The following is a 13,736-nucleotide window of genomic DNA, read 5'->3' on the forward strand; positions in this document are numbered from 1 at the left end:
AATCTCAAACAATGCTTGAGAACACAAAATGCACTATTGACTAAACATCTAGGAAGGATGTGGCTTATGCTAGTGCACTTCTTAACTTGCAGTACAGATAAGGGCAAAACTATCACTGCCTTACTTGTCCAGGCATTAGCTCAGAACTCCTTTGCTTTTGACTCACCTTATATCCATTTTCTTCACCAAATTTGTAAATAGTTTCTCTACGTTCTCGAGTTGTGTTTGTAGCATCAAAGACCTAGGAATAATTATGGGGGGGAGGGAATTAAAAAAGCATCATAGCCTGTGAAAAGCACTGTGTTAGTAACAACAAAAATAAGGATTCAAAGTCCCTCCATGTGAAGGAAAGCACTGAAAACACTTCCCCTTCCCTCTACCCCACCATCTCAACATGCTCAACAGAAAAACAAAAGACATTCCTACTTAACACACATGATTTTCTAAATACTACAAAAGAGTAATATTTTGAAAGTGGTACTAGCAGAACACTGTATTTGGAAGAAGCAACCACAATTTAAGTCTAACACATAATACAGGACAGAATCTTCCTCCTGGCCCATATCAGCATTAAATACTAATGCATAGTTTTTTAGTGAACTTGTACTACACAAAAAAAGATGCTGCAATCAATATGCTATTCAAAATGCAAGTGTAAAACTTTTAAAGGTCAGAAGATCTGCAAGACTTGTAAATCCTGCCCATGAATCACAAGATATATGCAGCCATTTTTCTAAGCACTTACATTTAGCTCTGAACACACCAGTGTTTTACCAAAGCACAAAGTTTGCCAAAGTATAAAGTTTACCTCATGTCCCCAGCAGAACTTTAATTACAGTTAATGGTTTTCCCTGATTAGTTAATGAAAACACCAGAGTTGTATAAGTAGTCTTAAGAAAAATAATGTTATGCAAATTAATGTGAATACACAATGTCAGTAGTTGAACAGTTGATGTTTTGCATCCCATTATTAAATACTCAGATATGCAGCAATTTACTTTGAGTTTCTCCTGCTCTCTTCAGAGATTTCTCATGTCAGTAAGACAACTGCCAAGCAATACCCAGGATGCTTTTTGCTCAGTAAGTCTTCACCTTTCACTTGAAACACTGGACTATCAAATAGGAACACAAGTGCAACCAAAACAACAGATGTGTTTAACAGTACGTTATATAATGTGGAGAGAAGGGGGACATTTTTCTTAGTGTTACCCCTCTCCTCAGTCAACCCCTCAAATCAGAAAGGTGGTTGCTCAATATGGCATCATCACCCTGACCTTAAGTGCTCCTTTCACTGCAGCAACAAGGCAGATCTAACATACAACTCCCAAAGAAAAAAAATCTGATATACTCAAGAGGTATTGGAACTACTCAGGCTGCGTATTATCCAGCAGACACACACTGTTTTGTAGGGAAGCAGCTCAACAATGTGTCTTCAACAAGAAACTTACAGCCACGTGCCCATTTTCTTCACTGAGGTACTGTCGGACGTCATTCAGCGCTGCTAAGGCACACTGTCTTAAAAATGAAAGAGAGTAAAACTCAAATGCTAGTTAAAGTCATTTTATTAATGCACTTGTGCACTGTGATCAAAACGTCCTAAATGTTAAATAACCTCTCCCAAAACCACGTATTTTTTAATCAGCCCCCCTCCCTCCCCCAAACATGGGAAAAACCAACAGAGGTCAACCAAGCTATACTAAGGAAACATGGTCATGGCCATCTGCCTAAAAAAAGACCAGTCCAGTGCTCCTCTGTGCAACTGATACAACTATACATCACCACAGAATACCCATCAACTTTGCTGACCAGGATAAACCTTCCCTGATCTAAAGTGACATCACTGAATCATCCCTGCAACTGTATTCTTTTCCCAAGTACCTATTCATAGATATTTGCTTCTTAATTTGATTCTCAAAGAGGGAAAAAATAAATCAACTTAAGGCTTGTATCTTGTGGCCCTAAGTTAAAGTGGATAGACAACTATTTTTCAGTAATCTACTTCTCTTTTGGACTATTGTGTAAAAATCGCTTATGTAAAAAAAATCTGGTAAAACAGAGAGTAAAACAAGTTAGCACCAAGTATTAGGGACAGAGGTGAAAATAACACCCCATTGTGGTCACCAACCCAATGTAATTAGTACTGGAGACCGCTGAGGACACAAACACCAAAAAAACCCACCCCTACATGCTTTACACTTGTGTTAAATCCAGACAAGAATAAATTCATTTGCAACTTTCCTATTTCCCCAGCATTACTATCATCTTCGAAGTCCATTATGATTTCTAACACATAAATAATAATGGAGGGCAACATTAACATCATACACGGTTTACTCATTAGTAGAACAAAGCCCCTTTTATTTCCAGTAAGTACAGTCTTTTTGCAGTACCAACATAAAAACCTGTCCATTTCAACAGCCTTTCTATGCATTACTACTCTATTTTGACTTCCAGACTGAAACACATAACTCTTCTCTTACATTTACCATATTCTGCATGCACAGCTTTATCTTAAAAGAAAAATGAAAGCTTTTCAATCCTGACAGTATTTCCACATTAGCATGGTTAACAGATGTCAGGAACTGAGATTCATCAGTCAAGTCATCACTAAATAAATATAAACCCTCTTTACTCATTGCTAACTAGGCAGATTAGCTCACACAGCCCATTTCATGTTATATTCCCCACCATTTAGTCTAATAGGTGACACAGAGGCACGTTAAAAGGTTTGGCTCTACCTCTAAGCAAAAGGTAGGGGCTTGCAAGGCTAATGCACCTCACATCTACTCTTTGGTCCCAAAGGATAAGGAGATTCTCATGCAAGTTGTTCTCCTTTGACATCAGCAATACTCAACTGCTGCTGAAGGGGAAAGGGAAGAGAGAGAAGACAAGCAGAGGCACAGCCACAAAAGAAAGTCCAGACAGCAGGAAAAGTCCAGACATTTTTGATGCTTGAGCTGAAGCAATTAAGAACAAAATACTCCGTATTTTAAGTAGCCTAAACAAATCGCATTTCCATTCCTCTAAAATTTCTGTTCCTTCTCCTTTCATACTGCATACTCTTAAATGTTTTCCTGAACATACTAAAAAAGACAATGAACGGTGAAGAAAATCAAAAGATCTTCCCATTTGGTCTTCTATAAGAAAGAGGCAGCTCCCTCTTGCTCTGACCTTCTCTTCATCTACTCTTTCTTCTCAAGGTCTTTCCTCTACATTAAAGCACAGCCTCTTTCCAGGCAAGAGGGGAGTCTCAAGTGCTTCATCTGGGCACAGATGTTCACACTGGTGCTCACCTTGCTTTGCACAGCGTTAGCAAAACATGGCAATTTTCAAGGCAGTGCACTGACTGACTGCATGAAGCACCTGCACGGTGGCCAAAAAGACAATTTCAGGGAGAGAATTACAGTGTTTCATTCCCGCTCATTTGAACGGATAATGCCAAATACGTTAAAAGTACTCCAGGCGACAAATGCCAGTATGCAAACCAAAAAGAAAAGCCGTTATGTAGGGTTTTTCCTTCTTTATGATCCCACAAAAGCTCTAAAACGGGATTTTAGGAATTAGACAACAGAAACAGTCACATCCATTAGCTGATGCCTTACAAAAAGGTAAGAAAAATAATAACTATTTGTTAAAACTGCTTTGTTTTGAGTGAAAATATGCTGGAATATTTGCAGGAATAACAGCAGTCACAGCCTACTGAAAGGTGAAAAGGAATCAAGTATTTACCTTCTCTGCATTTTTGATGCTTGACATGAAGCAATTAAGAAAAAATACCCAAATTTTAAGCAGCCTAAACAAATCACTTTTCCACCTTCTCTAGAGTTTCTTTTCCTTGTCATTTCATACTGCAGTCTCTTAAGGGTCGTCTTGAGCATACAAAAATGCAACTTAAAGCAGCCTCTAAGAGCAAATTACACAGGGTACCATTTTAATACAATTAGCATTGTGTAGCCAAACACATTCAAAACTTACTTCCTGATTTTCAAGCCTTCTTCATTGTCAGGCAGGAAGAATTCAAAAGATTTATACTTTTTCACCAGATCTCGACGATACTGACCAACATTAAATTCTGCCAAGAAGAAACCAGTATTAGTGGGAACTAACAATATTCACATAAAAAGGACAAAAGTTATGACAGCTTTGAAACCAAACTACCTGCAAGGACAAAATAATTTAGCATGTACGAAGTCAACATGTCATACTACTTCTTGTGTTCTGGGGTGTGTCTTTGTTTTTAAATACAAAGACAACAACAAATCATGGAAATGGCAAAAGAACATTTGGGCTGTAGGCAGCTTCAATGGAGTCACTCGGCCATATTGCTGTGCCTCTGTCTGCCAGTTTGCCTGAACAACAAAAAGAAACTCTTTTCCTCCTTCGCAGGTGGTTGGAAGTCTATTTCAGTAGTCTACAAAGGACTAGTAATAATCTAGCTTTTTCTTCCGTGTATATGTGCAGTTAAACAGTACTCTGATAGCACCTCCCAAAATTTTCAGCTCTTATAAGCAAGGAAGAGTTCCAATCTTGCCTTTGATAAACAAAAGTTAAAATTCAAGTTATGGAAACATTTTTTCAGAACTCTGCTCAAATATTTATATTCCTTAAGGATGAGTACATACTATTTCACAATCCCTGTTCCATTTATTTAAAAAAATGCTTAAGTTGTAAAAACCAAACAAATAAACAAAAAAAACCCCAAAAAACCCCACCATTAAAAAAAAAATCAGCGTAAGTACTGAACATAATCTTACTGTGATCTCTTAACAGTGGTCAAAGAAAACTATTCCTTATCTGGGCAAAGGTCCATAAGGTCTATGGCCATACACCTGTCACAATATAGGATATGGGATTAGGGCAAGGCGGTTCTGTTTTGCCACACAGCAAACAATGACACTGTACCCTAATTAACTTTGTTCAACAGCTCTGAAAGTAGGTCTCTGAAGTGCAATTGATGTTTAACTTCTTTCTGACCTACAGGTTCTCTCTCCTGAACTGCAAAGCATTTTTTTTTAACATTAGATCAAACTGAAGTATTCTGTTTGAGAAGCTGCCAAGCTATAACTACTTGCCAGACTTCATTTCTGGAAAGAGGAAAAGAAGTAATAGACACAATTGCTGAGTTGTAATTAAGAAAAAAAGACATAGGATAAAAGAGCTCAACCACCAGCTGCTGTATATAGATTGCTGTTGGGATTGGGGGCAGAGGATAAAGAAATAAATATTGTTTATCCCCCCAAAAGTCAAGTTTTGTTTGAATTCAACAATGTTGATGTAATTTTTTTGTGGTCAACTGTATGACACGGATTATAGCACAATCCAGGTTATTCTGTGACAGGTTTAATAAGCACCGGCCATACTGGCTACATGAAAAGGTGGTTCCTTGTAAGAAAAATAGAAGATGCAAGAAGTTCAGAGGGCCAGTGTTGCCAGGCAATAGCCCTTTAAAAATAAAAAATAATTAATTTCGTAAGAAAGAATAGTTACTGCAAGAGTGTCATGCACAGCAAAGGAAAAAGTGCTATCTAGTGGGACGATCTTTAGCCTTTATTATTAGCATCCACCCCTGTGGAAAAGTTTCACAAAGCTAACTGGTATCACAACCACCACACAGCCAGAACTATTCAAAAAAGCTTCCCAAAGTTTAGTATCTAAAAACCACATTGCAACACAATTCTATTCAGGCATCTAACTGACCTCATTTCCCTCAAAAAGCCCAGACAAAAGTCCTTTGTATTTTTAACCATTTCACATTCTAAACAACAGAGGATTTTGGAAGGAGTAAAAGAAAACACAGAACTGATGGCTGAAATGATTCAACTAACATCAACTCGGGGCTATTTACCTCCACCTTCTGTTCTTGAACTCTCCAGCTTGCTTAATGTATGTTACATGAAAAGATGGCATTTATCTTTTCTCTGGTTTACATAACCTCATAATTTTAACCATCTGTCTCAGAGAATAAGCACACTTAATATATTAAGCTCACACTAATTTTAAGACATTAAGAGCCAAAGGGTACCAGATGTTAGGGCTACTCGATACTTATCATGTATCGATTCAGTCCCAATCAACTGGAAGCATTAGGCAACATGTCATCTATTCCCTCAGTCAGTGAGGTATTTTAAATTGATTTCAGCTTCAGTAAAATTGCATCATTGATGACACAAACAACAGGAAGTGTCCACGGTTTTCCAAGAAAATCCCAAGTCACCCCTTCTACCAAAGACAAACCATAACCAGCAACCTAGGATGGAAGCTCATATGGTAACTTCATGTATATTCTTGTAAAATTAGGCAGCAACGCTCTAACTATTTTTTATTAAGCACAAGTGCATATATTTTCTGATGTGCTGCTCACAGTAGCCCATGGAACTTTTCCTATAACTGAAGCAGACCACCCCTACCTATTTTACTGTAACTGGGATATATTCAACCAAGCATGAGCCAGGTGTGGACAGTATCTTGTTTGTTCTCCAATACTGTATTTTTTGCTTTTCAAAGTTCACATAGTAACATGCTCAACACAATGACATATATACATAACATATCTACATAAATGTACGTTAGATGTGTATCTAACACACAAGCATAGTTATATCACTTACATTTTATCAGCTTGGATATAGGCTAACCCATTTAGATTGTTATTCCGTTTCAGCCTAATTGATAAAACTGAAGTCCCTAAATATCTGATACTGCTCATCAAAAGGGTTATACTGTGTGAAAACAGTCAGAACTCAAGTGATAATTTAAATCCTGGAAACTCTCATACTCAAACAATATAACGTATCCTCCACAATGTCTCATCTAAATGAAGCATATTAGACAAGTTTCTAAGAGCTTAAGAAAACGTCAACTCAAAAAGCTATACCCTAGAATCGAAAGGCAGTTTAAATATAGGCCAGAACTCTTCATCTTGACTTCTTAGAGCTACCAGGAAATAAATCTCTGAATATCCAGCCAAAAGTCTGCACTTTATGATCTCATTCGTTTAATGTTATTTAAATGATTTACTAGTCATAACTATAAAGCTACCATTACTGCACCAGACACAGAATCACAGAACGCTTAAACGGTCTTTTTCTTCTACGGAGAGAGAGGAGAGAGCAGGGGAGAGGCTGCTCAGAACCTCAAATGGACTTAGGTCTTGTTTACTTGTTGATCTGGGCCCACAAGATACCACAGGAGCTTGGGAATGAGGTAGGACAGCCAGGTCCTTGGCATAGCCAATCTGAGCCATCATTTCCCACTCAAAATACACATATAAAGTCCTTAAGAGAGTGGTAACAAGTGGCTACTTCAGTTTCTTGGGCTCTTAATATTCAGATAAAGAGCTGTAACTCATTCCACAAATGCAGTTAAACAAAGAGTTACACAGAGAATTACACGTTGCACAAAGTTCACAGAGCAGAGAAGACTGAGAAGTCAGAACTTTCATAGAATCATAGAATGGTTTGGGTTGGAAGGGGCCCTTAAGATCATCTAGTTCCAACCCCCCTGCCATGGGCAGGGACACCTTCCACTAGACCATGTTGCTCAAAGTCCCATCCAACTTGGCCTTGAACACCTCCAGGGATGGGGCATTCACAACCTCTCTGGGCAACCTGTTCCAGTGCCTCACCACTGTCACAGTGAAGAACTTCCTTACATCTAATCTAAATCTACCCTCTTTCAGTTTAAAGCCATTACCGCTTGTCCTATCACTATATGCCCTCATAAAAAGTCCCTCTCCAGCTTTCTTGTATGCCCCCTTTAGGTACTGGAAGGCTGCTATAAGGTCTCCCCAGAGCCTTCTCTTCTCCAGGCTGAACCCCAACTCTCTCAGCCTGTCATCATAGGAGAGCTGCTCCAGCCCTCTGATCATCTTCGTGGCCCTCCTCTGGACTCGCTCCAACAGGTCCATGTCCTTCTGATGTTGGGGGCCCCAGAGCTGGACGCAGTACTCCAGCTGGGGTCTCACGAGAGCGGAGTAGAAGGGAAGAATCACCTCCCTTGACCTGCTGGTCACACTTCTTTTGATGCAGCCCAGAAGTGCTGACTGCTGGTCCGCTTGTAAACATGATTCCTTTTCAACCACATAAAGGAAGGGGGGGGCGGGGGCAGGAAGGACAGCTGAAGAACCAAAGTATTAAGGGACAAGGGCAAAAAGTTGATTTAGGCACCTGGCAGAACAAGGACGCAAATGAACAGTCACCAGAATTTGATTAATTAACATCTAAATGGAACAGAGAGCCTGTGTATGCTATTGCTTAAAAATAAGTTAACAAAGCAGGATTTTAAGTAGTCAAACTTGGCAACAAAATTACTGGGAATTAGGTTTATAAAAAACCTAACATCTGCCTTGTCCTTCTGATGTAAACAAAAGTAAATCCATCACCTTTTGTAGGCACTCCAATCCAATTTAAATAGCGCGTCAGCTTCTTTGAGATGTAGGTTTTTCCTCTTGCTGGAAGACCCACCATGACAATCAGAGTAGGGCAATTGGTCATACATACTGAAACAGAAAAACGGAAAACTAGGATTTACCATTAACGTTCCCACAAAGCAAAGGCTTATATTGCGGTGGAAAATTACAACTCATGTGCTCTCTGAGGAAGTGACTGTTCAAGCAGCTCATGCACTGTGTCTCACTATTTCAGGGGGTTTCTTCAGGAGTACAGTGGACCTAACCAGGTTTTTTATACTGTGCTGAATTTTGGAAGGGCAAGTCAGTGGTAGTGCAATGCTGGACATGTGAGTTGCATACAGGCAGAAGACAAGAAATCTATGTATTTGCATGTTTTAAGACATACAAAACCAATACCAAAAAAAGGACACTGACATCTTACGCCCCTATGTACCTCAGTTCAGTGCTCGCATTGAAAGGAAACAGCAAGGTGTGCACAGTTTTTAGATAATTTTTAAATCTTTAAGACAAGACCTCAACATTGCTCAATCTTTTCTTGGTTTTGAGCGAAACAAGCATGACAGATGCCGCTTAACACATTATAGTATGACAGGGTACTCACTATTTATTATTTCTCCTTTAAATATTATTAACACAAAAATCTCTCGAAACAGAGCTCATTTTGACTGTTCTTCGATGGTTACTAGGAATAAAGCACAAGTATTCTATGCAATCAAGTACAATAATCTGATATACAGATATACATACAGAAATACTCTTAATCAAAGGCAGATTGTTTAATTAAAAAAAAAAATCACTGTAGGAAGTTAAAGGAGTTACATGTATAAACTGAAAACCTTGAGGCATTTCCTTTCAAATGACAAGTTTCTGAACATTTTAATGGCACAAAACTATGGATACCTTTCATGAATCTATCACAGCTACAAGGAACCGCCTAAAAAGAAAGATGATGTTAAAGTGGCACAAAGATACCACCGGCTCCCTCCATCCCCTATTTCAAAGCGAATTAATTTCTATACAATCCACGTGTGCATCAGTTTTCTCAGTGTCTTGATAGAGGAGGAGTCAATTCACTCCAAAAGACTAAATCGCAGTGTTATGCCATAAGGCATACCTAAACCGTTATACAAAGCACTGTGATTGCCTGAGATTCCCAAACCTTGGATTGACAAAGTCCCACCCCACAAAGTCACTTGCACGAATCTGGCACAGCTACTCCACATAGTAAACCCATCGAAAAAGAACGAACACATTAGCAAAGACAGATGCAATTTCTTAAAACACACATTGAAAAGGAAAAAAAACCAAAACCCAAACCCATTAAAAATACACCACTTTTCATGAGAGAGAGGAGGCAAAACCATACCTAACCTAAAATCCATGAAACAGCCTACTACTCCATGTAATGAAAGTTACAGGGAACTGAATGCAAACCAAAACAGATCCATCCAAACATGTCCATGTCTCCGGAAGGACACTGATAAAAGCCCTCAGAGTAGGTTCCTCTGTGCAGAAGTCTATAAACAAGGAGGAAAATGTTTTCTTGTCCCTCTTCCTCTGTGTCGTAAATTCAGGCCTGTGAACCCCCTCTCCAAGAGGAGGAAGGAAGGCTCTCGGGAAACAAAGTCTATGAAGTGCAAAGAGTACAGTGCTTACTAAGCTTAACAGCTTTGCTTCTAGTTTTAAGGACAATAAAATAAAATATTGAGATGAGAGAAATACCTGAGCCCCTAGAAATTTTAAGACTTTGTTCTTCAAAGTCAGTTTGAAACATTCTTCACCTGAAATGTCTAGCTCAAGTTTTAAACAATTTTCCAGTATAAGCAGTGAAATCAGAGTTGTAAAAGACAAACCAGGATCTGTATGGAAAGGCTCTGTACACAGCCTCAGGTCCACCTGCTCTGCAGGAACTGTGCTAACTGAAACAGGCTTTTCTACCCATTCTGGACAGAATTTACCGACTAACATTATGCCTAGATCATCTTTTTTTTTTCCCTCCGTCTTCTCCTGGGGTGAGCCATACAAATTTAGCCTTCTCACAGAACATTTGTCTTTTGCTAATGTAATGATAAACCTATACTGGAGCAAAACTCCATTTTGCAAAACTAAGGGCGAGGAAGCTACCGTGAGGAAACATGCAACCCACTTAAATGGTTGCTTCACAGATTACACCGGCAACCACTCTCTAAGCTACGTCCTACTGCCTACGTCGGTTTGTAACAGATCTTCTCACTGAGCAGCAAACCAGATCAACACAACTACAACAACATGCAAGAGGGACATTTCCTCCCATTGCCAAGCAGTCAGCGTGCCAGTCTGGCATCACTTGCATTTTTACGTAAATTTCCTCAAAGACAGTACAAAAACTAGCAAAATTGCCTTTATTAGAGCCCTATGTGTACAGTTTAACCTGCATGCCTAATCCGTTATTCTGATCGCTCTGTGCACTGCTATTTAGTGTGCAACCATATAGCAGAAACCAAGGGAATTATCTGCTGATCCAAATCAAACAAGTTGCAATCCTATTCTGACTAAGTGCCAGGCCAATCGAGAGTGCTTTTCCTCTTTAAAGGCAGATACCAGTAAGACAGATGCCCGGCACACCAAGAGGAGGAATACCACTGATTCCAATGATCTTAAATACTCTGCTTTTACATAATGCCATGGTCCTGTAAACACCACTACACAGTACGTGGTGCTACAGCATATACCACCCATTAGTGCTTGTCTTCAACAAGAGGATGCCAGTTCGCAATCTAAAATTTGGGGCGCTAAAAAATGTTTGGTGTTCTGGTTTAGAGTGGTTGCACAGTCTAATACCTGTGGCACAGGTGGCACTTAGTGACAAGTGCATCTATGCATTTGGAAGTAGAAGTCAAAGGCACATTCGCTGGCCAAAACAGCAGATGTTAACAGCTAAATGACAGGACTAAAAATAAAAGCGCACAAAGCAACTATTTTATTTCTTCTGTACCTCAGTGTAGCGTTCTCAACAACACACGTAAGGTTCAGCACCGCACACACAGGTTTTTGTCTTCTTCCTTATGATCCTGTGTAATTAACAATGCTTAATTTTGCTCAGTAGTTCAGTAAACAAGACTAGAACAAAATGCAAAGTTCTGAGGATGTATCAAATACCCAAAAGTTAAAAATAATTTAATTATCTTTCACTTTATCTGACTGAACCACAGCTTTCTCAACAAAATGTTGCCAACACTCACTGCAAGTGGGGAGGAACCTTCATTCCAATGACAGTATTTAAAATGTCAGTGTCTCAAGACTTACACCTTCCTTTGAAGAAATGTACGCAATTTTGACATGAGGAAGTGGACTGATAAAAAAAGCCAAACAACCCACAAGTTACACATATCTAACTCCCGGAATAAAAAAGCCTCTTAATATTTTCCCAATAGCACAATGCTCAATTCCCCTTTTCACAGCACCTCACCATCATTCACTTTATATGAAAAACAATTTGCAGCACAGAAGTAGTTATATAGGTGCAAGTTGCAGAGCAAAGGTACACTCCTAAATGCAGCTTTCTCTCAATTCCATATCGCTGGACTATCTGGTTTATCTCCAGAAATCTCTCTACACAATCTAGTCTCGAGAAAAGACTCATTTTTTAATACTGCTTCACGTATGTAACTCCTAAGGGTTTCCGACAGCCCCAACCTATGAATGTGCTATCAACGCTAATTTTGCTAGAGGAACATACACATTCAGAACAGCAAAACAAAACTTACAGGGTTGTATGCCATCATTTGCTAAAGATGCTCTATGACTTTACTCAGGTTTTCTCTTTAAAATAGATGTTTGTAATATATGCATGTAAGATTGCATCTTTATAAACAGCAGCATCAAAAAGAAATGTATGTTGCATGCCCTCGCTTAGAGGGAACACACAAAAAACATGCCCAAAATACCAATCAGTGAAGGAAAATGGCCAAGTGATGAAGCGCATTAAAAACAAGTATTGCAATTTAAGCAAAGTCGTTATCCCAGTTAAAAATTTCTTATATACTACTGAACAACACAGCAAGTTGCAGCTCAGAGTAAAATTATGACTGCCTACCCTTCTAAAGTTTAAGACTTAACAGTCAAGGAAAGAAGAAACTACATGCTCATTTCTTGCCTCTTAAGACTCTGTTGTGAAATAATGCAAGATGCAGAAGGCGGCTGTGAAACCAGACTGGGACATTGAACAACCTAGATCAGCTGTGCAGCATTTCATCAGCCCTCCAAATTCCTATGATCTTGTGAAATCAGAGACAAGAGTTGGTATTTTTCAAGTTCACCTACTACCTAACGTATTATCAGCTGTCCCTTCCTTTCACCCAAAATGAGATTTTGTTTTTTCCTTATCTGTGTTAAATTTTTAAGTCACCTTTTAAGGTCAGATGCTTTTTGTATCGAGATTCTACGGTTAGCCATGTGAAGTTTATGAAGGATTCTTGCTGTTTCTATGGCCTTCGACTCAAGGCCTGTTCTCTGAAATCACTGTACTATTTAGAGGCTCATACGCAAGTATCTTTAACTATAAGCCAACACAACCGCCCTTCCAAATAAGGTTAGCCCTACATGTTTTCCCCTATCACTTATCCAATTTAACTATTGCTAATCCATGTCTTCCTGTTGATCAATGATGACAATCGGTCACCCTTCTTCACATCCCATAAGGATGAGTTCCCCATCCTGCTGCTCTTCCTGAAGAGCATCCTGCTCCTGTACCTGAAGAAGTTCATTAGCTTCTAATTTGTACCTCCTCTTTTTTGTCCAAATCACCAGTTTCTAACATCACCTTGGTACAAGGGATTCAGAATTCATATTTGTCCTCTAGCCAGTCTCGTGCCACCAGCTGCTCCTAGCAGCTCTGCCATCCACTTGCTCAGGGTTACCACCTGCTTCCTACAGCTTTGATGCCAACAGCAATGGCCCCATCATACATTCTGATCTGCAGGCTACAGCTGGGTGTTGGCCTTACCTCATTCGCTTTCTCCATCTTCAGTTCCTAGGGTTGGGAGTACAAATACACACAAGCAGCGTGAGCTCAAAGAGTAGAGTTCTTTAGAGCGAAGACAATCTTCATTTGATACTTTGTTTTGGGGGGACCTGATGTACATTCACACTGCTGTACGAACAGCAAATAAAACTTATTAGAATGACCAAATTCCAGCAGCTTTAGGGAAACAAAGCCGTTAACTGTAGCAGGGGGAAAAATAATGTTTAACCACAGGAAGTTCACTATTTATCTCTCACTCTATAAACATCCTCTGCTAGGCTCTCAAAACAACTTTCACTATAGCACACTTTGCTACTTATTTTT

The 13,736-nt window shown here is 39.3% G+C and overlaps 1 protein-coding gene across 5 annotated transcripts in view; it reads right to left on the bottom strand.

The window, feature by feature from the left end:
- Positions 1–13,736, bottom strand: part of LOC127021523 (6-phosphofructo-2-kinase/fructose-2,6-bisphosphatase 4) — a 99,555-nt gene that overhangs the window by 19,320 nt on the left and 66,499 nt on the right. For all 5 annotated transcript variants that reach the window (XM_050904638.1, XM_050904642.1, XM_050904641.1 and 2 more), the window contains exons 2-5: positions 8,381–8,497; positions 3,976–4,072; positions 1,449–1,515; positions 167–241 (exon numbers count right to left, since the gene is read on the bottom strand). In XM_050904638.1, coding sequence (XP_050760595.1) covers positions 167–241; positions 1,449–1,515; positions 3,976–4,072; positions 8,381–8,497 — 356 coding nt within the window. The remainder of the gene's footprint in view (positions 1–166; positions 242–1,448; positions 1,516–3,975; positions 4,073–8,380; positions 8,498–13,736) is intronic.

Source organism: Gymnogyps californianus, chromosome 13, assembly GCF_018139145.2.
Source record: "Gymnogyps californianus isolate 813 chromosome 13, ASM1813914v2, whole genome shotgun sequence".
In the NCBI taxonomy this organism is placed as follows: Eukaryota; Metazoa; Chordata; class Aves; order Accipitriformes; family Cathartidae; genus Gymnogyps; species Gymnogyps californianus.